This window comes from Astatotilapia calliptera, chromosome 12 (genome assembly GCF_900246225.1).
Source record: "Astatotilapia calliptera chromosome 12, fAstCal1.2, whole genome shotgun sequence".
NCBI lineage: Eukaryota > Metazoa > Chordata > Actinopteri > Cichliformes > Cichlidae > Astatotilapia > Astatotilapia calliptera.
The window spans coordinates 14,253,358-14,274,807 of record NC_039313.1 but is presented as its reverse complement, the minus strand read 5'-3'; the positions used below and the strand labels follow the sequence as shown (position 1 = coordinate 14,274,807).

General features: G+C 39.7%; 3 protein-coding genes across 3 annotated transcripts; 1 reads left to right on the top strand and 2 right to left on the bottom strand.

Moving 5' to 3' along the window:
* Nucleotides 1-1,976: 1,976 nt before the first annotated feature.
* On the bottom strand, nt 1,977-5,344 carry LOC113034217 (macrophage-expressed gene 1 protein-like). The gene is made up of 2 exons (XM_026188614.1): nt 4,893-5,344; nt 1,977-4,106 (listed from the first exon to the last, which is right to left on the bottom strand). Exons 1-2 carry the CDS (start codon nt 5,340-5,342, stop codon nt 2,433-2,435), a joined length of 2,124 nt encoding a protein of 707 aa, XP_026044399.1. The 5' UTR covers nt 5,343-5,344; the 3' UTR covers nt 1,977-2,432.
* A 5,521-nt stretch (nt 5,345-10,865) lies between these two features.
* LOC113033625 (protamine-like protein) lies at nt 10,866-11,701 on the bottom strand. Its single transcript, XM_026187610.1, has one exon. It carries the CDS (start codon nt 11,628-11,630, stop codon nt 11,070-11,072), a length of 561 nt encoding a protein of 186 aa, XP_026043395.1. The 5' UTR covers nt 11,631-11,701; the 3' UTR covers nt 10,866-11,069.
* Nucleotides 11,702-14,675: 2,974 nt separating this feature from the next.
* On the top strand, nt 14,676-20,925 carry tspan36 (tetraspanin 36). Its single transcript, XM_026188524.1, has 7 exons — nt 14,676-14,954; nt 17,852-18,043; nt 18,287-18,361; nt 18,518-18,616; nt 19,068-19,217; nt 19,482-19,565; nt 20,110-20,925. Exons 1-7 carry the CDS (start codon nt 14,901-14,903, stop codon nt 20,182-20,184), a joined length of 729 nt encoding a protein of 242 aa, XP_026044309.1. The 5' UTR covers nt 14,676-14,900; the 3' UTR covers nt 20,185-20,925.
* Nucleotides 20,926-21,450: the final 525 nt, after the last annotated feature.

Below are 21,450 nucleotides of genomic sequence, written 5' to 3'. Positions count from 1 at the left end.
TAGACATTAGGACCTTCTTGCTGTGAGACAACAGTGCTAATCATCGAGCTACCTTGGTCCCCCAGTCATCCAGCCTTCACATGTGAATGACATTTGATTAATTTGTGCACTAAAGGATATGTCCTGGTCAAAAATGACTCCAGGCTGTTTCACAGTGCTACTGCAGGTCATCCTGATTGAACATCAAGTCTGACATTTTTAGTGAAATGCAATATCCAAGTATTTTTGTTCTTTTACATGCATGGATATGGTTTAACCAATATGTGTCATCGGGTGATTAAAAGCTCTGATGACCCTTTGTCAGTGAGCTGAGGGAGTCAACAGGCAGCTTGTTGGGTTTACTTTGACATTATAAGACTTTTTTAAGTTCCACGTCCACACTACTTGCCAGAACACTCATGCATCACCTAATGGAAGGCTAAATGAATCCCCATCATTGGCAACAGGGTGTGGAGATGTTCTATAGGTGGAGTGTGAATGCTATACAAACCATCTGGGACTCTCCACCATTTGACCCTAGAACTGAAGAAGCTTCTCAGATGAGAGGTGAAACGTCTTCAAGCAACTTAAAGAAGTCCAGACGCTTTTCTTTCCAAGCTCCTTAGAGTACGATGACCTGGATAACTGAGAACCTTCACAGACATATTGCCGTTATGCGGTTATCCTAATTGGGCGTTTATAAAGTCAGCAAAGAGTAATTAGTAATTAGATATGTTACTAATCTCCCTGTGCAATACAGCAGCTGGACCTTTAGCTAGCAACACACTGTGCAAACTGCATACAAGCAGTTTGTTTCTTTACTGATGTTTGTTGAGCTGATGGCTAGCAAGATACTGAAGTACCGCAATTTATGGACACCTGCAGTTGTTCCGGTGTTCAACAAAAAATAAATAAATAAAAGGAAAAAGGACAAACATCCCCACTTAAACCCCTGACTATAGCACTCAGTTTTGCCTCTTTCATCTATTTTTATGCAACATCCTCTGGTGATTAATACAGGAACAGGATTGAGTTTCATGTGTTACTTTTAGGAAAATTAGTTTGATGTTTAAAGGCCCACAGTGACGAAATAATAACGCAAATGTGTCAAACCAAAAGTAACGAGCCTGTTTTGAAAACACAAGAAGTAGAAATTACAGATATTTGTTTAAAGAATGTAGAGAGTAAAATTAAAAAGTTAACGTAAAGTAAACAAATAAACTATAGATACCTGATAATTGTACTTAAGTAAAGTATGTATTTGTAAATTGTTACTTCCCGCTCTCTGGTTATGTGTGTTTTATTTAATGTAGTTCTAAACAAAGTTTCATGCAACCTCTCAATATTTGTACAAAATTATTTATAATCAACATGGAATTCTGCAGCTGGGCCTGAAGAGGGCAGTATTGGTTCAATGTGGAGTTTGGAAATCTCTGATTTCTGTTTTAAAAGCACCACTTAGTACTTTCAAAGATGGTGTGACAAAGCTATCTGTCCACATATACAGTACCCAAAAATAAGACGGCATGGTTGACAAACCATTGTTGGCAAAGATGCATAAGACAGTCTCTTGTCAGCCTCACACATGTAGAGCTTGGAAGTAGAAGTTAAGATCAAGATAGAAACAGTACAAACCAAAGATAGCCACTTCCTCCTCCATCAAACACATCCTGCATCAAGACTGATGATGATGTGATCTCCATAGCACAATCTTCTCTGTGCCGCTATCGACTTACAGAGAAAGTCTTGAATTTGGCGCAGATTGTATTTTATTGTAATTGTACCGGTAAGTGTTTTTAAAAACTCTGCCATAAGGGGTGTCATGTAAAAGAAATACAAACTTTCATAGCCGCTTTCATTCTGGGCCTCTACAGGGCTAGAAGCATACAATGCATAATATTAGTAATGTGCACAATAAAAACAGTTTTCATTTTAATCAGCTTAAGATACATAACAGAAAAGGTGTGCAAGAAACTACACAAAACAGAAAACTCTTTTTCTTTGCTTGTTTATTAGAATATATTGTGGAAAAAATGAAAACCCTTCTCAGATTATCTATTATACATGTTTTCTTGAAAGTATTTGCAAACAAAATCATGCATACAGTGCTTAGATATTTACAAAAAAAATTTTACAGCATGATCTTATGCATCTTGGGCCTTAGTATAAAATCACCCCTGCTTTCCCTTTTTGATGGCTCCATCTGGTGATTTCAGAGGCAGACTGCTACAAAGTCATTTCTCCCTGCATATATGTTAATAGTCTACAGGTTAAAGTACAAAATGTGGACCTTAATAAACTAAAGTAATGCAAAGACTGATTCAAAATAGAAGCTCTTAAATGTAAATATTTTCCAGTGCTGTAAGAAGCATGAATGTGGAGACAATCAAAAGAGAAGTTCAAAGCTAAACCTGCCACACCGGTTTCATTTCTCTATGTGAGTGATCAAACTTCTAAGCTGTGTTCTGCTCAGGAGCCTCATCTTCCTGTGACTCCCTCTCAACTTCTTCACGTATTTCCTCATAACCTCTACTTCTAAGCCCTGACATCCTCCTCCTCCGCTTGAATAGGACCACTCCCACTATGGCCACCATCAGCATCACACCCATCACACCAAAAGCTACACCTGCCTTTTCTCCATTAGACATTTGACTGAGTTCAGGGTTAAGGCCTTGAACAATTTCCTGGATTTCTTCTGGTTTGGCAAGTTTCCACATTTTGGTCTGGCCCACTCTCACCCAGCTGCTTTCTCCTTCAGTCATCACCATCACTGTGTTGGTGGCTTGCACGCTGATAAGTGGAGGTTTGGTGAATGGAGGCAGACGAATTGGTTTGAGCTCTCCACCTGTGAACAGTCCAGACTGAACACAGTAGAGGATTTCACAGCCATCACTGATTGCAGCAAGGTGCTGACTGAACTTGGGAGGGCACCTGCGTTGATTCCTTGCCAGTGGGTTTGTTGACTGACAGCTGAAGAGACCTCCGAATGGTACTGAGAATCTGGTACCTGCCTCATAGTCTTTACTCATACAGATCACCTCACCATCTGAGAAAAAATTTACTGGAATGAAATTTGGGGGGCAGCTTTTGCTTTTCGTGAGGGGGTTCAGGAGCGAGGGGCTGTATATGCCTCCAAACAGATACCCTGAGTTTTCTGGAGCCTGTCCATTTATAGAGCACCAGTAGGTGTTGATGCGAGCAGAACGAACATAGTTGTTGTCTTGACAACGTGTTTTGTGACAAGTGAAAAAACCCCAACAGGAATGACTTTCCCTATGACATTCATACTTAGAGTAACTCTGAAGTCTCACCTCTGATCTGAGTAAAGTTGGTGAGTAAGGTGGACGACAGGAGAAGTCACCTGTATCTGGGTTTTTCTGGGCCAGGGCATCACATAGTGGATCTGCATCTGAGCTGATTTTAACACACTCTTGGTAGACACCACCAAAACTGAGGTTTGTAGCTGGACCCTCACAGGAATTATCATCCATGTTAGCCTGGAAGTTGAAGTTCTTGGAGTTGACATCAACACATCCGGGGCGAGTATTGATCTTGTAGTAGCGCTCTACAGCCTGACTGACTTTAAGAGCAACTTTTCCAATCGTAGGGTGTGGCAGATCAGTGAGAGTGTTGGTGTTTATGAAATAGTGCAGAGGAAATCCTGAACGATCGATGGCAACGAGGTTGTTTCTGGTACTTTCCTGCCACTTCTGCAGAGTGATGCCAGGATAGAAAGTTGTGCCTCCGTGGCTTTGAATGAGGGAGTACTGAATATTGGATTGATATGTTTGAAGTGATGAGCTCTGTTGGGCACTTTGACTGCTAATGTCAAATTTTAGTTTATCAAAGAAGTTTAATCCAGCCTGTGCTTTCACAGAGGAGCTTTGTGACTGGCTGTCTGACACATAAGAGGAACAGAGATAGTCCTCCTGCACCAAAGCCGCCCCAGCATCCACACTAGTGATGACATGAGTCCCATAGTCCAGCACCATCTTCTCCGAGAGATAGTCTGCACTTCTTGTCTGGTTGTTCTCAATTGCATCAGCGATGTCTCTGACCTGCTGAACAAATCGTGTGTCCAGAGTGAAGTCTGGATAAGCCTTAACTGTGTAGAGGAAGTTGCGAACCTTTGAAAGAGAGGATTATAAGATTAATTATTGTTGTACATCACTGTGTATCTCAATCTCTTCTTTATTTTCTGTAATTAAAATTACTTTTAACATATGTGCTGAGACTACAGTTAAAAAAAGCTTTTTTTTTGGCTAACTCTAATATTTTTACAGTGATTTTAAAAGTGCATTATATAGGATCATAAAGGAATAAAATGCTAAAGCTAAATTTCTAAGGATGTTCTACAACACTGTGCTGGCGTCTGCTATTTTTTATGCTGTGGTCTGCTGGCGTGGTGGAATGGCAGAGAGGGACATGGGGAAACATAACAAACTGGTAGCAGCTGTCAGAATCTATAACACAGGTTATCTTACTCATTACCGGTTTAATTGACATATCACTTGTTTTTAATTGCTGTTAGTCATTTGCATCTTGTTTGTACATATTCATGGTATTCATAACCCTCTCCCCCCCTCCAACACACACACACACACACACACACACTTTTGTACATGTCTCTGTACACATTTATGCATATCTCAGTGGCTTATGTATATAGGACTACTTTGTGTCTATATTCCTCTTGCTATAAGAGTTGTATAGCACCCAAATTTCTCATTCGTGGGATAATAAAGGTTTATTCTATTCTATTCTATTCTAAATATAATGTCTTAGCATACTGTACAAATACTGTATGATTAATAAATGGTAAATTGCTTAATATAAAAAAAGTCTCAACATCAGTACTGTGCATTTTCCTTTACCTTGTTATTGTTATTTATTCAAAACATCTGAAAACTTACCTGCACTCTGGCTGTGGTTGAAGAGTCTCTGACCTGATGGGTTTTCATTCTAGTGTTCTCAACAGAAAATTTACCATTGAGCACCGTGAGGAAGGATATGTCTGCATTAATGGAGTGAGATGTTGAGCTTTTCTGCTCAAGCCAGGAACTGATGATCTCTGAGCTGGTCTCCACACCTGTCTGTTTTTGAGGGATGACAAACACTTCATCTGGAATGAGGTAGAGCCCATCCTCAGTGGTCTGGCACTGGGAGTAGCTGAGGTTCATGACTCGACCCATGTCCATGTTCCGGAGGTTGTCCCAGCCTCCACCTGGCAGCACCTCCAGTGCTGTGATGGAGAGGTTGGTAGAAGCACGGCATTGTCTGAGCCAGTTTGTTGGACGGCTCACAGGTACTGAAGAGCAGACATGAAGGAAAGAGAGAGCCAGGAGGGCCACTGCAGTTTTCATGATGACTGTTTCAAAAGTGAGTGCTGACACCACTGACTATAAACCCTAAGCCCCTCCTACTTTTGGGCAGTTTATCATATGACAAAGAGGAACATCTTTTTCCACAACTTTAGCTTATTAGCTTATTCCCACACATAAAAATGTCTTATCAGTAAAATGTAGCCACAGTAAAGGCACCACACCTTTTATTTACCTACTGCACATAAACCTGCAGTGATTTATCTAATGTTTCAGGTCATTTAAAGCTGTTATTTCATCAGTCAGTGGCAAAGTGTGCTGAAATGAATTCAAAATTGAATGAATTCATAGGAAAGTGCAGTTAGTTGGGTAAATGAGAGCTCCTAGGAGGAAAAAAATATTTATTAAACTTGCAAAAATGCACAATAATCTGGCAAAAGAAAATAATATTTAAGTAAGAGAAGTAAAATCAAAAACCTCTGTACCAGAAACGGGTAGACTGGTTAAGTCTTCCTCATATTAAAAGGAACTGAAAGTTGATCTGAAAACATGTTGTGTCTGTTTTCACACGTATTTGCAAGTAAGTCACATGAGTACACGTCATTGGGGTTTTCCTGAAAATTTCTCAGTTTCTACCCAGAAGTTGATAATAAGCTTTCTGCATGTTTCCTCTTACATGCATGGTGATGTCTACCTCATTTCCAATAGTTTATTTTTGATGTGTGACTTCTTTTGGTTATGTGAAAAAAAGGGGCGGGGGGGACGACACACTCTCCACACATTCAGCTCTTGTTTCCTGTCTGCTGTATGGAAAAAGCCTTAATTGGGACCTCGGTTTTGGCAAGATCCCCAACACCACTGTCTGAAATGCAACACCCCACTGTTCTACCTCTTTCCTTACCTCCTCCACACATGCAATATCAACTAAAAAAGGTTACGTTTGGGTTCATCACTTCATAAAACCTGTTGTCCCTGATTTTCACTCCAGTTCTTGTGTAATTTGGCATACATCTGGCTTTTTTTCCCTGTTTCCCTTCCTTAAGAATGGCTTGACAGCTGCCCTTTTGATGAGATCATTTTAACTTTTGACTCAAGGCCCAGATGCAGTTTTCAGGTCCCATGCGAGGTCTTTTAGAGTCTTTCCTGTTTCTTAAGGACAGGACTTTTAGATACAGTTCATCTGCTGTTGATGTTTTTTTTTAGGCCTGCAACTTCTTCTTTTGTCCTGTGATTGTGCATTTCCCTCTTTTATTTATTTTTTTTTTTTTAATTGCACCACATGCCCGGTTTTGCTTATGCAAAATCATTTTGTTTGTGCACAAATACTATTTTATATCTCCAAAGTGTTGTCTTTGACATAAAAATCTACTTAGAGTCAACTAAAGAAATGTGAACATATGATGTGCTTTTGCAACAGGCTTGTACCGTGCACAGGTACATGTTGTGAACTGAATTTCTTTTAGCTTCTTTTAATAATGCTATCAGAGATGCGAGGGCTGCCTATTTCTAACAAATGGTTACAAAGAGCAGAGGTAATCATAAGGTGTTATTCAACCATTAGTCACCATTGTTACTCCTGCTCTACCTGCAGCCCCTATTTCCTCTAATGAAGATTGTGAAAATTTTCTGTCTTTTCTGCTTGCAAAAATTAATAATGTAAGAATGATTTTTTTTTACAATCAGTACCTGTTTTGTCTGTCTCTACCCCATCTCGGACCATCATCTTGGATACTTTCTCTCCTGTTTCACTACCTGCGCTGGTAAAACTAGTGAATTCAGTGAAAGCATCCTCTTGTTGTTGTTGTACCTGTATCATTATTCAAAAATGTCTTCCAGTCTGTTGGTCCATGTGTGCTCACTTTAATCAACTTTTCACTGGCATCTGGTATAGTTCTGGTTTGTTTTAAAAATGCTGCTATTCTCCCACTTTTAAAAAAATCCCAGCCAGACCCTTCTCTTTGGAGCAGTTACAGGCCAATCTCTAAATTACTGTTAATTTCTAAGCTTCTAGAAGAGGTTGTGGCTAAGCAACTTATAGAGGCTCTGGACAAAGATAGCTTTTCTTGATACGTTTCAGTCCGGCTTTCGTAGAGTTCACTCCACACAAACAGCCCTTCTTAGGGTCTCTAGCAACATTTTGATGAGTAATGATGCAGGAAAATGCTCTGTTCTGCTTATGTTGGACCTCACGTTGGCGTTTGACACAGTTGACCACCATATCCTGCTTGAAAGGCCAAAACTTTGGGTTGGTGTATGTGGAACTGCCTTAGAGTGGTTCTCCTCATATTTACATCACCGATGTTTTTCTATGGGGTTTCTGCTTTTAGGTCATCCTCTACCTCCCTTACTTATGGTGTCCCTCAAGGTTCGGTCTTGGGGCCTTTATTGTTTTTAATATATCTTCTCCCCCTCCAGCATATAATGGGCTCCTTCAAGGACATCTCTTATCACTGTTATGCTGATGACATTCAGTTTTAAGCCCCAAGATTTATCCAAGCTCCAGCTTCTGAATGACTGCCTAGATTATATCAAAACCTAGCTTTTGGTTCATTTTTGCCTGTTTTATATTGTCTGTTTTACCTTTCATGACTTATCTTTTTGCAGCATTTCGTGATTCTGTCTAGAAAGGTGCTACGTAAATAAAATGTTATTTATTTGTTGTTTATAAAATGCGTGAAAAAGCTATTCAGTGCCTTGAGTTTATTATTATTGGGTTTATCGTTGATAGTTCTTGATAGTGCTTCATGTTCCCATGTTCCATGTTTTAGTGCCGAGTCTGTATCATGGTGTTATTCTCAGTTTCCTGTTTTACTTTGGTAATCCTTGTCCCATGTTTCTGGTTTCAGTGTTGCTTCCCCGTCTTTCATCGTCCCTGCATTGTCCCAGCTGTGTCTCCCTCCTGTCTCGCATTCCTTTATTACGCCAGTATGTATTTAAGCCCTGTGTTTTTCCCTGCCCTTTGTCGTGTCCTCTGCGTTAGCTGTGTGTTCATCCCTCATCCTATGTCGTCAGGTTATGACATGCCACGCTGCTTAATTACATACAGGTACACATGACTACCAGTATAAGGACCTGAAGAATGAGACTATTTCCAGTCACAGAAAAATTACTTCAAGCAGACTAGATTAAACTCTAGCCTTAGTAAAAGGCAGTGTCAGAAAAACCACCATTAGAGATTATTGGGTTAAATGTTTAGGTAACAGCCATGATGCTGAATCTGTTGTGCAATTGGACTATCAGATAACACAGTGATTTGTGTTTTTTAATTGTCTAAGTTCAGTTTTAAAGGAAAGTTCCATGTGGACAACATGAGAAGCCACTTAGGAGAGTTGCAAGTAAACGAGGGACCTTTGCTTTCTTCTGTCAAATCTATTTTATTCATTTCAAAAGTAACTCACTACTTTCTTTTTTTATTAGTATTTACAAACACAAAAACTGTTACCTGTTCAAATACAAGTGAGGAAGTATGCAGCAGAAAAGGGAACTAACATTTATTCTTAGTCTAAGCTAAGACTAGCACAATGTCAGTGTTATTATTAAACAGAAAACATGAAGTAAATGTATAGCCATGCTTTGTTTTCAAACATACGGTTCCGTAGAATCCAATTCATCATCATGTCTATTTGAGTGCAGACCTGATGATGATTTAGGTCATATTCATAAAGAAATGCAGACAATTGAAAACTGTTCATAAACTCAAATGCACCACTTTACATGGCCAATGATCTCCTGGTACTTCCTAAGCCCAACAATAAAGTTCTAATCTTTAGCAAACTACATATTTTAATGGAAAAAATAAACAAAAAGAAAACGATTTGTACGAATAAACTGCAGAATTTCAATTAATGCATCAATTCAAAACAGCAAAGGGAGAACAACTGATTGTTATTTGTTTCGGTTTATTTTGGGTTAATGTTTGGCACTGAATAAATCAGTATGTTCACACTTTTCTCTCAGTTCCTCTCTCATGCTCTGCCACTGACAAACGGAGTAAAACTTCCAGAGTTACAGGAAATACATTACAGTAGCATGGGCACTGTCTCCATTTTTAAAAGTTTTAACATTTTTCATCTGTTCTTTAATTTAAAAGAAAAAAAAAAGCTCACTCGGTTTTATGACAAATTTTTGAGTGAGAGGGATGCCAGCTTGTATTTGTGCAATAGGGTTCTGTAAAATACTTAGTTGGTTACATTTTTCGTCAGTAATCTGCATGTTACAGTGAAATTAAACCACACACAGTCTATGCATCTGACCCCAGATAAACGTTGCCTACATTTCCAGTTAACAGTTGTTAATTAATCCCGCCAGCAGGTGGCAACACTAAACCACTCAGCCAATGAATCGCACAGTGGCGCGAGTCACTGCTGTTTGGATACCTACAATCTTTCTTTGTTTTGCTTCTGTAAAGCACCTTCAAAACGCAATCAAGGTGTGATTTTAAATGTAGGCTTTAGTTTGAGAGGCCTTATAGAAATCTACTGTTGATGGTTTTGTCATTTTAACTTACTTGTATCACATGTCTTCAATTGGTCAAGCTGTGAGCTTGGTTTTTAGTCAGGAGTCTATTTATACTTAAACCTTTGTGAAACTGGGTGTAATTTCTGAGTAGTTAAATAATTATTTTTGAGGTACCCCCTGGTGTGAATGGTTTTGTAGATTATTTCGCATTAGTTTAAAACCTCATGAAGTCAGAATATAATAATTAACAACAATATCACCCCTTCATCCCTATCACGTTCTCATGCTAAGCTCAGAGTAACAGCTGTCCTCTGCTGTGTACATTCAGTCATAAACTGCGGTAATGAGTGTGATAAAATAAGCCCCTTTTGGGAGATAAGCGGAAACCATGTTGTGATACGCCCATGAAGCTTCACTCTTCTTAGTATTGGTGAGTCCTTATGGGTGTCACTTCCTGTCGATTTTCCTTTTTTCACATTTATATGAGTATCTAACCGGTTTCTTTTTCTTTTATTTTTTTTTTTAAATCAATGTGGAATACTATAGAAAATAGGGAAAGTGAAAACTTTGCATAAGTATCTCAACAATTTAATTTAATAACTCAAACTTCTGAGAAAAAACTTGACTACTAAGTAGGAATTTTGAGATAATAACCCGACGTTGTGACATATGGATAAGGATGGCCCAAAGTTTTGTGTTTGTTTGTTTGTTTGTTTGTTTGTTTGTTTGTTTGTTTGTTTGTTTGTTTGTTTGTTTGTTTGTTTGTTTTACTACTTACTATCTTCCATAAAGTCGTTTGACACTGTGGGACTAAAAAAGATAATCTACCACTTCCCAAGAAACGGATTACATAGAGTTGAAAACTATAGAACTCTGGGAAACTAGCTCCCTGTGCGTAATTGTGCGTAATTGCGCGTAATACGCACTCCTCCCAAACTTAGCCGTGAGTCAGGCAAATCAGCTGTTAAGGCGTCACACACCAAAAATAGTTAACCGCCGTTCAGAAAACATCGATTTTTTTGTTTTCCCGATATGGTTTGTTTTTTCAATTAAATTTTATCAGGCTGGAGAATTTCTTTTTCAGATAAAAGCACACTGTACGCTCTGTAAATGAAAATAATTTTATTTCAAGCAAGTGCTATTCAGTTCATTAGAACATCATGACAGGAAGCAGGAAAGAAAGGCTTGTACAAACTGCGAGTTCATTTTTTCTACTTTAGAAAAAAAAACCTACTTAAAGCTTGACTTGAATGCAGCTCAGTCCGCATAGAGTCCACAAAGACCAGCATTTAGTGTTCAGTGGAAGAGCATTCACTTCTTGGCAGCAGACCTGGTCTTGGAGACTCTGCGTTTGGTCTTCTTTGGGCTCTTTGGCTTCTTGGGCTTCTTGGCCGCAGCGGGTCTCTTGGCTTTCTTCGGGCTCTTTGACTTTCTCCTTTTCTTGGGGGACTTCTTGGCTGCAGGAGTGGCTCCTGCTGCTGCTGTTTTCTTGACGCTGGCCCGCTTAACCTTTTTCGCCTTTGGCTTCTTCTTTCTCACCACCTTCCTCTTCCTAGGTGTGGGGGGCTTTTTGTTGAGCTTGAAAGAGCCCGAAGCCCCGCTGCCCTTGGTCTGGACCAGAGACTTTTTAGTCACCAAGCGCTTCACGGCGATGAGAATCCTGGCATTGTTTTTCACCACATCATATCCACCGGCCTTCAGAGCCTTCTTCAGGGCTACCAGAGACACACCGCCACGCTGTGTGGATGTGGACAGAGCCTTCAGTATCAAGTCTGACACAGTCAGGCCTGTTTTCTTCCTCGGAGACTTTGCTCTCTTTTTAGGAGATTTGGCCGGAGCTGGCGGAGTCAAAGCAATCGCAGCAGAAGACATTGTAACAGCTGTGATACCGAGATGAAGTCAGTGAGGGCCACAGACAGAATCAGTAGAGAGTGATATCTCTGCTTGCCCTCTTGGCTGGTTGAGGCTTTATAAAACCCCAATGAGAACCGTGTAGAGTCAGTCCCACTGCCACAGTGCGCCTCTTCTCCTCCTCCGACACTTGATCAAATTTGTGTTTTCTTCAACTGGATAATTCTTTAAAATTCCAACGTTAATTGTCATACAACTATATAAAAGTCACTTCACAGCAATCAGGGAAATGTGAACTGTCTGTCTGTGTGTTTTTATTCAGCATGCGTTCAAATATATTAGCACCTGTTGAGCGATTAGAAGCTGACAAACGAAGAATGCAATGTGGGAATCGTGCTTTTAACATTTTGACTATGTTATATTTCCCAAATAAGTAAGAAAAAAGTTTTACAATTAAATAAGCTCTAACATAGCGACGTGTCTAGTACACCGAGCCCAAAATTTAGTTTTATTTCCACCGTTATTGTGAAATATTTTCACCTAAAGAAGACTCAAGAAACACACTTGCCTTGATTCTATTTCAAGGTAACCACAGAGAGACTTCTAACGATAAATATTCAACTTGGAATCACAGCAAGGGCGGTCTTTGAGTTCGGGATGATGTGTTAAAGTATAATTAACAGAAAATTTTGTTTGATATGAATATATGTAACATGAAAGTGAAATTAAGGCTGTACATTGTGTATTCCCTGTGTATAGATGGACCAAAGCCAGAGTAGTTATCAGCCTGTGAGGAGGGGCAGCCCAAGAAACGAATTTCTGATTAATTTCCCGGGCTTTCTTTTTAACGAGACACTTTGTGGAATGACTCCAGTGGGGTGCTTGTACATAAATATAAATTTAAATTAATTTGAATTTAGATCATTTCTTATTTATGCATCAATTAACTTTTATGAGGAACTGCTGCGTAAAAATTGTGCAAAAATAACTTCACTTATGAGATTATAACAGTTCTGCGCATATAAATGCAAAAACACGAATCATGTTTCATTACACTGCACTTAAATGTCCTCGGGTCAGTTTTCCTCAGCCTGTGTTGGTTTTGGTAAAACAGCACAGCACACATGAATGTACAAAAACCATCCTTTACTTGCGCATCTGTGAAACCAAAACAAACTTCAGGCACTATGACGCGCTTTACACGGCTTAGCTGTTTGACCTTTTAATGATAAACCATCGGTTTTATTGGGTTTTACAGGATTGTTACATACCCATGGGGGACAGGGGGGTTGTGATATTTGTTTACAAAAACACGCAATAAAATCTGCCACAGGTGGAGCCAAACAGCGGGAAAATAAACCAGAAAAAACTAAATCGTGTAGTCCAACATTGGAGTCTTTGTTTTATATTAATTTTATATTATTTTTATATCAGTTTTAAAATGAATGCAATTATCAGACATACTTCTGGGAATGTTTTAATATTACACTCTTAGTGCAATCCATCAAAAACGTCTCCAGTGAAAGAGGGATGTGTTTTTCTCTTCTTCGTGGTTTCTCGCGCTACTTTTGTTTGTTTTCTTATTATTAATGTGAGATAAGATATGTACTTGTGTGTGCGTGCGCGCGAGGGAAAAGATTGGCAAACGTTTCCGTGCCTTCTGTAGTGCGCTGATAGCGCCTCCTCACAAACACTGGAGTTTTGTTTGGCTGGAGTGCAGTTCTGATGGACACCTGTAGGTGGTGAGAGTGTTGTCACGGGAGACCAGCTTGAAGTGCCCACTGAAAGCCTCAGATGTGTAGTTTTTGTTTCCATTTCTCGCGTGTGGAAGCTTTTAATCGTGGGCTTGTATGCAGAGCAGGATGATGCAGGTATACTGCAGCACGTCTGATAAGGCTGCAATAAACTCTTGGAATTTGGACCCAGAGTGGGAGAAACTCCCTGGCAGATGCTGGACTTTCATCCTCTTTAACAACAAAGCCTTGACTGATTTTGCAGTTGTTGGTCATCTTGGCCTCATTATCAATACAAAACCTTTACTTCTATAGGCAAAGAGACCTACTCCGAGGCTTCTACGTGTTCCTCTGAATAGCGTGCAGCCGTGGTTTAAGAGTTATAACCCATGTCACAGTCGGAAGAGCAACTGAATATTTCTGCCGCTCCCGCATTCATTTAAATGAGTGTCAATTGCTTTAATCTAAATGTGTCAGTTGCTTTAATCTCTTGCAGTGATACAGAACTGAGCGCATAAAGGTCAAACGAAGCCTTCTGCTGAACTACTCTGAATAAAACAATTGTTTTTGTGGCTGCAAATTGTCTGTGTTGTGGTTTTCTCTTTCTATAACTCCCATCCACATAACCTTTTGACTCAATCCGAAAGAATAGCTGCCTATTGTCCTCAGAGTTACTGCAAAAAGAGTCACTACTTAAGCATGCTTCACACGACTAAAATACATATTTTTTCTGTTATTAATAACAATAAAAAAAAAGAAATGTGACCCCCCTATTATCTCACATACTTAGACAATGAAGGACAATGAATCTTGTGCTGTATTTCACAACCAATGACTGTATAATTGATGCCAACATTAAATTACATTACTGGAGCACATCGGTGGGATTAAAACCAATATGCAAATTTGAGACATAACCTTCAAAAAAATGTATGCTTAAACAGTAAGCTTAAACACACCTTCCTCATGCAGTGATATGAAAAGCATGCTGCTTATGTGCACTCTTCTTTGCCTCGAGCATTGGAAGTTCCATCCTTTGTGTATTTGTTTTTATTTTTATTTTTCTAATGGCTGTCACAAACTGCAAATAGGTAATTTTATTTTCTACAAATTTATAAGATCTTTGGCTTTATAATGGAACTTAACTGAACTGCATGTTGAATTAAAGGGGGGAATGAATAAAAATACATTTTTAAATGCCAAAGGCATTTAAAAGTAGAATCCTTTCTACGCAAAATTATGTTAAAATCCTTTAACCAAAATAAAACGCGTGTGATATCAAGCAGCTTGATAGAGTCTCGGTCTTCCTCGTGTGAGACTGATGTATGACGTGATGCACGGGTTGGAGTGGGAGGGGGAGCTGCAGGATCTGCTGTGTAGCTTTGCTCTCCTCCCATCATCATGTGACCAGGTGATCAGTCGGTACAGTCAGAACACAACGGAAACTTGTGACCAAAGCGGGCGGGCAGCTGGAGAAACTCGGCGTACATAAAAAGCGACATAAAAAGCTGGACATTCGGTCTTTTTCTTTCTCTCCTCCACCATCCACTGAGACGCCATGGACTGCGGAGTCGCCAAGATCATCCTCCTGTTTATCAGCTTGATATTTTGGGTGAGTCGCTGTGTAATTCTGTCGTTCGTCCACCTGCAGAGATTTTATTTCCTACTGACGACGCTCTGTGATGCGGAAAGGGAAAAAATAAATATGTGGGGGCTTTTCTATTTGTGTTTCTCAAAAAAAAAAAAAATCTGCTGCTATTTGTTTTCTCTTTACTCCTCCTGTGTGAATTGTGCTGTTTGGGGTGTAAACAAATCAGTATTATGGTTTGATAAAGATCCCAGTAGTCAGCCCCCCGCCCTCCTTTTTTTTATTCTAGCACAGTCGCAGCATTACAGAGCACTTCCTCATTTCACCCCACCTACCCTTTAATAGACTTCTAACGTATGTAGCTCTGAAATAAAAAGGCCTGGGAAATTTTCATGAGATCACTGACCTGCCCGACTCTGCTCTTATTTTTCCGGCCATTCACTCCCTCGTGCAGTCATGTCTGTCTTTGTGTCGGAGTACTTTCAGTTGTGTGCTGCTCGTTAATGTTGACTTAATAAACCCAAGCTTCCCCGCCTGTGTCCTCTTCAGTGACCTTACGAAGGCTTTTGAAAGGAGTGGGTAAATTTCCCAGCCTGTCCCTTCCGTGGTTAATGTGTGTGTCTAATTGGATAACTGTAAGACAGAAACAGCCTGTGTGTGTGATTATTTACCAGAGACAACATGGACGTGCTTTAATTTGAGTATTCAAATCCTTTTTTCCTCTCCTCTCCACTTCCTAGTTTTCCTATCTTCTGTTCCAGCCTGTATACTTTCTCTTTCTATGCCACACTTACCATCTTACATCCAGCAGCCTTGGGTTGGATTACCGAGCCTCTTTGAATTAAATGAAGGTGTTATTGCATTTCTCTGACCTTCACTTTATTTCAGTAATGTTCACTCCCTCCCAGCATGTGAGCATTACAGACAACAAATGACTCCATATTTTAAAAACACCTCTGCTTTTTTTTTTTTTTTTTTTTTTTTCCTCCTTTGTTGCACAGCTCAGATGTGGAGTTAGTCAAACCTGCTGAGATTGTTTAGCCAACAAACAGCATTCCTGTGTTTGAGCTTCAGGCTGAATGTGCAAGTTTGACATTTTTTTTTTGTTTTTTTGTTGCTGATTTATCAGAGCAAGAGCCCTGATTAGACATGAGTTGATGAAGAAATCACGTATCCGGTTGAATTAACTATTGACCTTCATGATATACCCAGCAATTTGATAAATTAAGGAGTTTCAGCTTTCTGTGGGAAAGTGAACATTTTTTAAATGATAAACAGCCAGTTTCATTCTGGGGGATTGTTTAAAGAAAATCATTCAAAAGATTGAACTGAACTATGACCCACAGTGATAAACATTACACAGATCCTCACACGTGTTTTAAACAGTTGCTGATATTTCATGGTTAGATTTAGTGAACATGTTCATAGTTTGCTTTTATAAAACAGGATTTCTGCTGCTTCACAGCAATAAAGTTCATGTATCTGATTTAAGGAAACGATAAGTTAAATGGTTCCTGGTTCACAAAATTTACAGTAAGTCTTGTCTTTTCCTGGAATCAGATTGAAGCTGGACCTTCAGAGAACCCCTCATGGCCTCAGAGAGCTAGTTACATTCCAGAGAGGTTGCGTTTTACGTTGTGTAAGCCTCTTTGTGCTGCTTCTGAGCCCCAGGATCTGAGATTCTGGAGGGATTAGGGGGTGAGCACTGGATGGGCGGGGGGGCACAGCGTAACAAACCCACAGGGTTCCCGTGACCGTGAAGTGATCAAGAAAAGTGAGTCATGGGGCTGAGCTACAAAGTGAATTGTTAGGATGCGCTAGACACAAGCAACCAATGTATAAGTTGCTTAACTCTGAGGGGAAGTAAAACTGAAAATTGCATGAATGACTTACCTCGTGGAAACTTTGTGTCTGAGACTTTCCGTCTGCTACAGAAATGAAAACGTTGCTGGTTAACACCTCCTCTGTTCCTGTTTTCTGACTGACATCACCAACGTATGAAAGAATCTTTTATAGACTAGATGAGGGCCCGGTGGCGCCAGTGTCTGGCAGCCTCGCCTCTGTCAGTGCGCCCCAGGGTGGCTGTGGCTACAATGTAGCTTGCCATCCCCAGTGTGTGAATGGGTGGATGACTGGATATGTAAAGCGCTTTGGGGTCCTTAGGGACTAGAAAAGCGCTATATAAATACAGGCCATTTAGATACAAAAATGTTAGCTTATTAGTTAATGAAGCCTTTTTTAAATGTCTTTTTTTTTCATTGCTAGAGTAGATTTTTTTGTGAATCAGTGTGATTTCTTTTCTTCTTTTTTTCCCCTTTGTTTTTAGGCGTGAGCTCCCTATGCACAAACTTGGCCCTCATACCTGCGGTCATATGACTGGTGATCTCACTACTAAAGCATGACTAGCAGAAAGGTCGTGATGGCAGTGTGACTTAACGCCAGATATGCATCAAAGTTCAATGGGGCAGACTATCAGTGACCCTCACAGAGTATGTTAATCACATGAGAGCCAGTAGGACAGAAAAATAAGAACAAACATCTTTGTGCTCAGTTTTAACAAAAAGTTTTAAAATCAATACAAAAAAATAGAACTAAAACAAATAATTGATTTTAACAGTTATAGGTTTGGCCAGTGTAACATGTCAGAAACAGAATTGTTGTAGAGGAGGAAGTATGATGCGGTGTGTCTGGTTTTAATGTTGTGTTGACAAAGCAAGGAGCATGTGACTGACTCGAATTTTAACAGTGTAAGCTTTTAAAAACCGGTTGCAGTCTGGTTTCTAGCAACTTCATGTCTAGAACGTCAGTTTCTTCATGAAATCGTCAGAATGACTTGTGAAGGTGCAGATGATTTAGCATCTATTGTAACCTGTGTTTATTTATAGTGGAATCTTTTTTTGTTCTATCCCCATTTCCTTCAGGCTGCAGGAGCAGGACTGGCCTATGTCGGTCACTACGTGATCAAGTCCTTCGGCAGCTTTGACAGTCTGATTCAAAATAAGTCAACTCTAATCCCAGCAGCCATTATCATCGGAATCAGTGCGGTGATGTTCTTTGTTGGGATCGTGGGATGCTGCTCAACCCTCCGCGAGTCCAAATGTGGCCTCAGCTTTGTAAGTGTGTGTGAGGGAATTAGGACAAGACGTGATTTGTGCCTTAATCATATTCCCAATTCCTTAATGTTTATATGCTCATCTGTAAAAGCTGAAGGTAGAAGCCCAAGAGCAAACCCTTATCACCTCAGCTATGATGCTACTTACATCCTTTCTGTTACATTTATGTTTGTTTCTGTTGATCTTTCGCTCTGTTTTAGGATCCAAATTTACATCTCATTTCTTTTTTTCCATTCATTTTAGTTCTTTCTGATCATCATGTTGATCTTTGCAGCTGAAGTGACTGCTTTGGTGTTTAGCTTCATCTACCGCAGCAAGGTGAGTCACGGACGCTTCAGGTGTTCTAAATAATCCTAGAATATTAATCTGTGTTTAGTTATTTATTTTAAGTAACAGTAGGGAAAATATACTTGTCGTAGCTCACGGTCAACTTACATGACTGCTTACATTTGGGGGGGATTTGTTTCTCAACAGATCAATGGACAGCTTGAGAGGCCCATAAGAGACTCTCTTTCCAAGTATAATGGGGAGAAGAACTCTGAGACCGAAGCAGTGGACAGCATGCAGACTTTGGTTAGTGTATTTTCCACTTTGATAATAGATTTTTTTTTTTTCTTGATTCTACTTTCATTCTCCATTGTCTCTTTTGTTGTTGTGTGCATTCTCTCTCTTACATGGTTTCACTTCCTCTTCGCCCTCCAATTTTGTCTTCAGAAGACAACAACAACAATAAAAATAAAAATGAAGTTCATAGGAAGTTGTTGCACTTTACAGCTTCATGACCTCCATGCACCACTTTTACTTCTCCTGTGTCTGTCAAACGTAACTGTGGGAAACTGATAACTGGATTAGAAGAAGAAACCGATCCAGTGTGTACAAAACTTGAAACACTGCAACACAGCCGCAGTACCATATTTCCCTTAGCTCAACTTCTTGTAGGACCTTTATCTTTACCTGTACCTTTATCGCTGTCTTTATCGTAGTTTCCGTTTGCACATGACCCTTTCTCTTTGACTTTTTGCAGTTAAAGTGCTGCGGTGTCAAGAATTACACCGACTGGACCAACACCACCTATTTTTCTACAAACAAAACGCTGCCTTTGTCCTGCTGTAAAAACTCCTCATCGCCACAGTGCAATGGCAAACTGGAAGAATGGCAGCAGTTTAACACTGAGGTGAATCACACTTGAGTCACACGTTTTTGTCTTTCTCTGGACTGTATGATGTTTACTCTGACTGCGTGTTCACCTGCAGTTTGGATACTTCTGTCATTCAGTCTCAGATTTTTTTTTTTTTTTTTTAAATGTTATTATGACAGTTTTTAAGTCTGCAAAATCTCCCAGCAGGGAGGCAACGAAAAAGGAGCTAAAGTCAAGTAAATACCTTTGATGTGCATGTACTGTATGTATACTCACAGTGGTTGTGTACGTGTTTTTTAGGGTTGTGAGCCCAATCTGGAGAAGTTCATACAGGATGTTCTGACGTACGCCATGCTGGTCGTTGTTGCTTTTGCCATCATCAAGGTAAGATCAAGCTTAAATGTGGTTTGGCAGGTAAATGAGGATATGTCATTTACCTGCGTCTTTCAAACTCTGAAGTGCATGGATTTGTTAACTTAGCAGACCAAAATGATCACACAAGTAGTGCTATGTGAAGAAAAAAAGATGAATTGTTAAAAAAAGTAAGTGAAATAGAAGCAGTTGGTGTATGATCCTGTTTATTTCAGTATTTCCTTTGTCTCCTCCCCCCAACTGTTAATGGCAGATGGCTTCCCCTAACTGAGCCTGGTTTTGCCAGAGGTTTCTTCCTGCTAAAAGGGAGTTTTTACTTCCCACTGTCACCAAGTGCTTGCTTGTCTGTATCATTGTAGGGTGTTATATATTTATACCGGTATATAAAATTGAATTATGTATTTCGGGGGGGGGGGGGGGGGTTCACTCAGGAAGCCAAACTTTGTGATAGGTTTGTAAGACAAAAAATTTCATCCCCCTTATTAGTCGGTTCATGTAACCTAAACAGAAAACGTATTTTAATTGTGTCTCTGATTTTTATTTTTTCCTTTTCCAGTTTTTTGGGATGGTGAGCGTGTGTGCGATAACCTGTAAAAGCCGAAGGAATGGTTACGAACCCCTCTACGCTTGAAACAGTTCCCGCAACCTCCCACTGTACCTCCTCCTCATTTAGCTCCACTGGGATTTCTGAGTGCTTGCTCTACATTGCACAGAAGCATCTGTTCGTTGTGCTCTTCTAGTTCTATTTAAGTAATTACATGACGATCATTGTCTGGGCCTTAATGGGGTCATACCGGAACATTCCTGCACGAAAGAAATCTTGGTGAATCTTTTTGGTTAATGTGAACGCAGCTCTTTATTCGTAGTTATTGTTTTTGTTTTCCAGCTATGGCTTGGAATTTTTTTCTCTCCTTCATTTCTTTGGTATAGTTTTCAAAATAGTTTAAATAATCATAAATGTTGTTTGCAGCTCGATTGTGCTTCCAGCGCAGGCCATCGTCATAGCTGCCATTTCATCAAAGGGGAAAAAAAGAGAACTAATATGAACATTTACTCATGTGCTTGTAAATCCTGCTGGGCCCTTCCTGCCCTGCTGCATCTTGTAGATACTCATTAAGAGGAAATTACGCTTTGCATTTCCACTGTACTTTAATGAATGAGCTCTGTCCTTGTTTTAAGCTGTATGCGATCGTAAACAAAAAGACAGCAGTTATATGCCTTATCTAGGACAGCAGAGTTTATAACCACCTGCACGAATGAATACATGCAACACTTTATGGTCAGTTAACTCTGGTAAATTGAGTTGTAGTTCCACATTGACTTTTACTGTGTTTATTATATTTCTAAATTAAAAAAGGTGAATATCTCACAAGCGTGTGGTGTGGTTGTGTCACTTTCTTTTTTTTTTTTTTTTTTTTTTTTTTTTTTGTCAACTTATTTGCAACATTCAATGATTTTTATAGAAATGGCAAGCATCGCATTTCTTGTTTCTGTTGCTGTTGTTCTGAACTGAGGGCAGAGGGAGCAGTTGTCTACTCCTGTGCCCACTTTAGTGCCTTCTAGCTTTACTATTCACTGCTGCACGGTGTTCAGAGCATCCTATTAAACGTGACCCAAAGCATTTATCTGTTACCTCCTGACTCTGCTGATAAAGAGGCCCCTCAGTGTGGCACATACAGAAGATAGGAGTATTCATATTGCATAAGCAAAGTTAGCGTTCAAAGAGATAAATAATACAGACTCCTGTGCAGGAGATCATTATTCAATCAATGTGCAAGAGGAACCTGATATAGCAGACACTGATGAAGCTGTAGATAAAACTATTTTCAACCATTTAATCTCAAATGATCCCTGTACTACGTTTTTGAAATTAATGACACATTCAAGCTGTTCACAC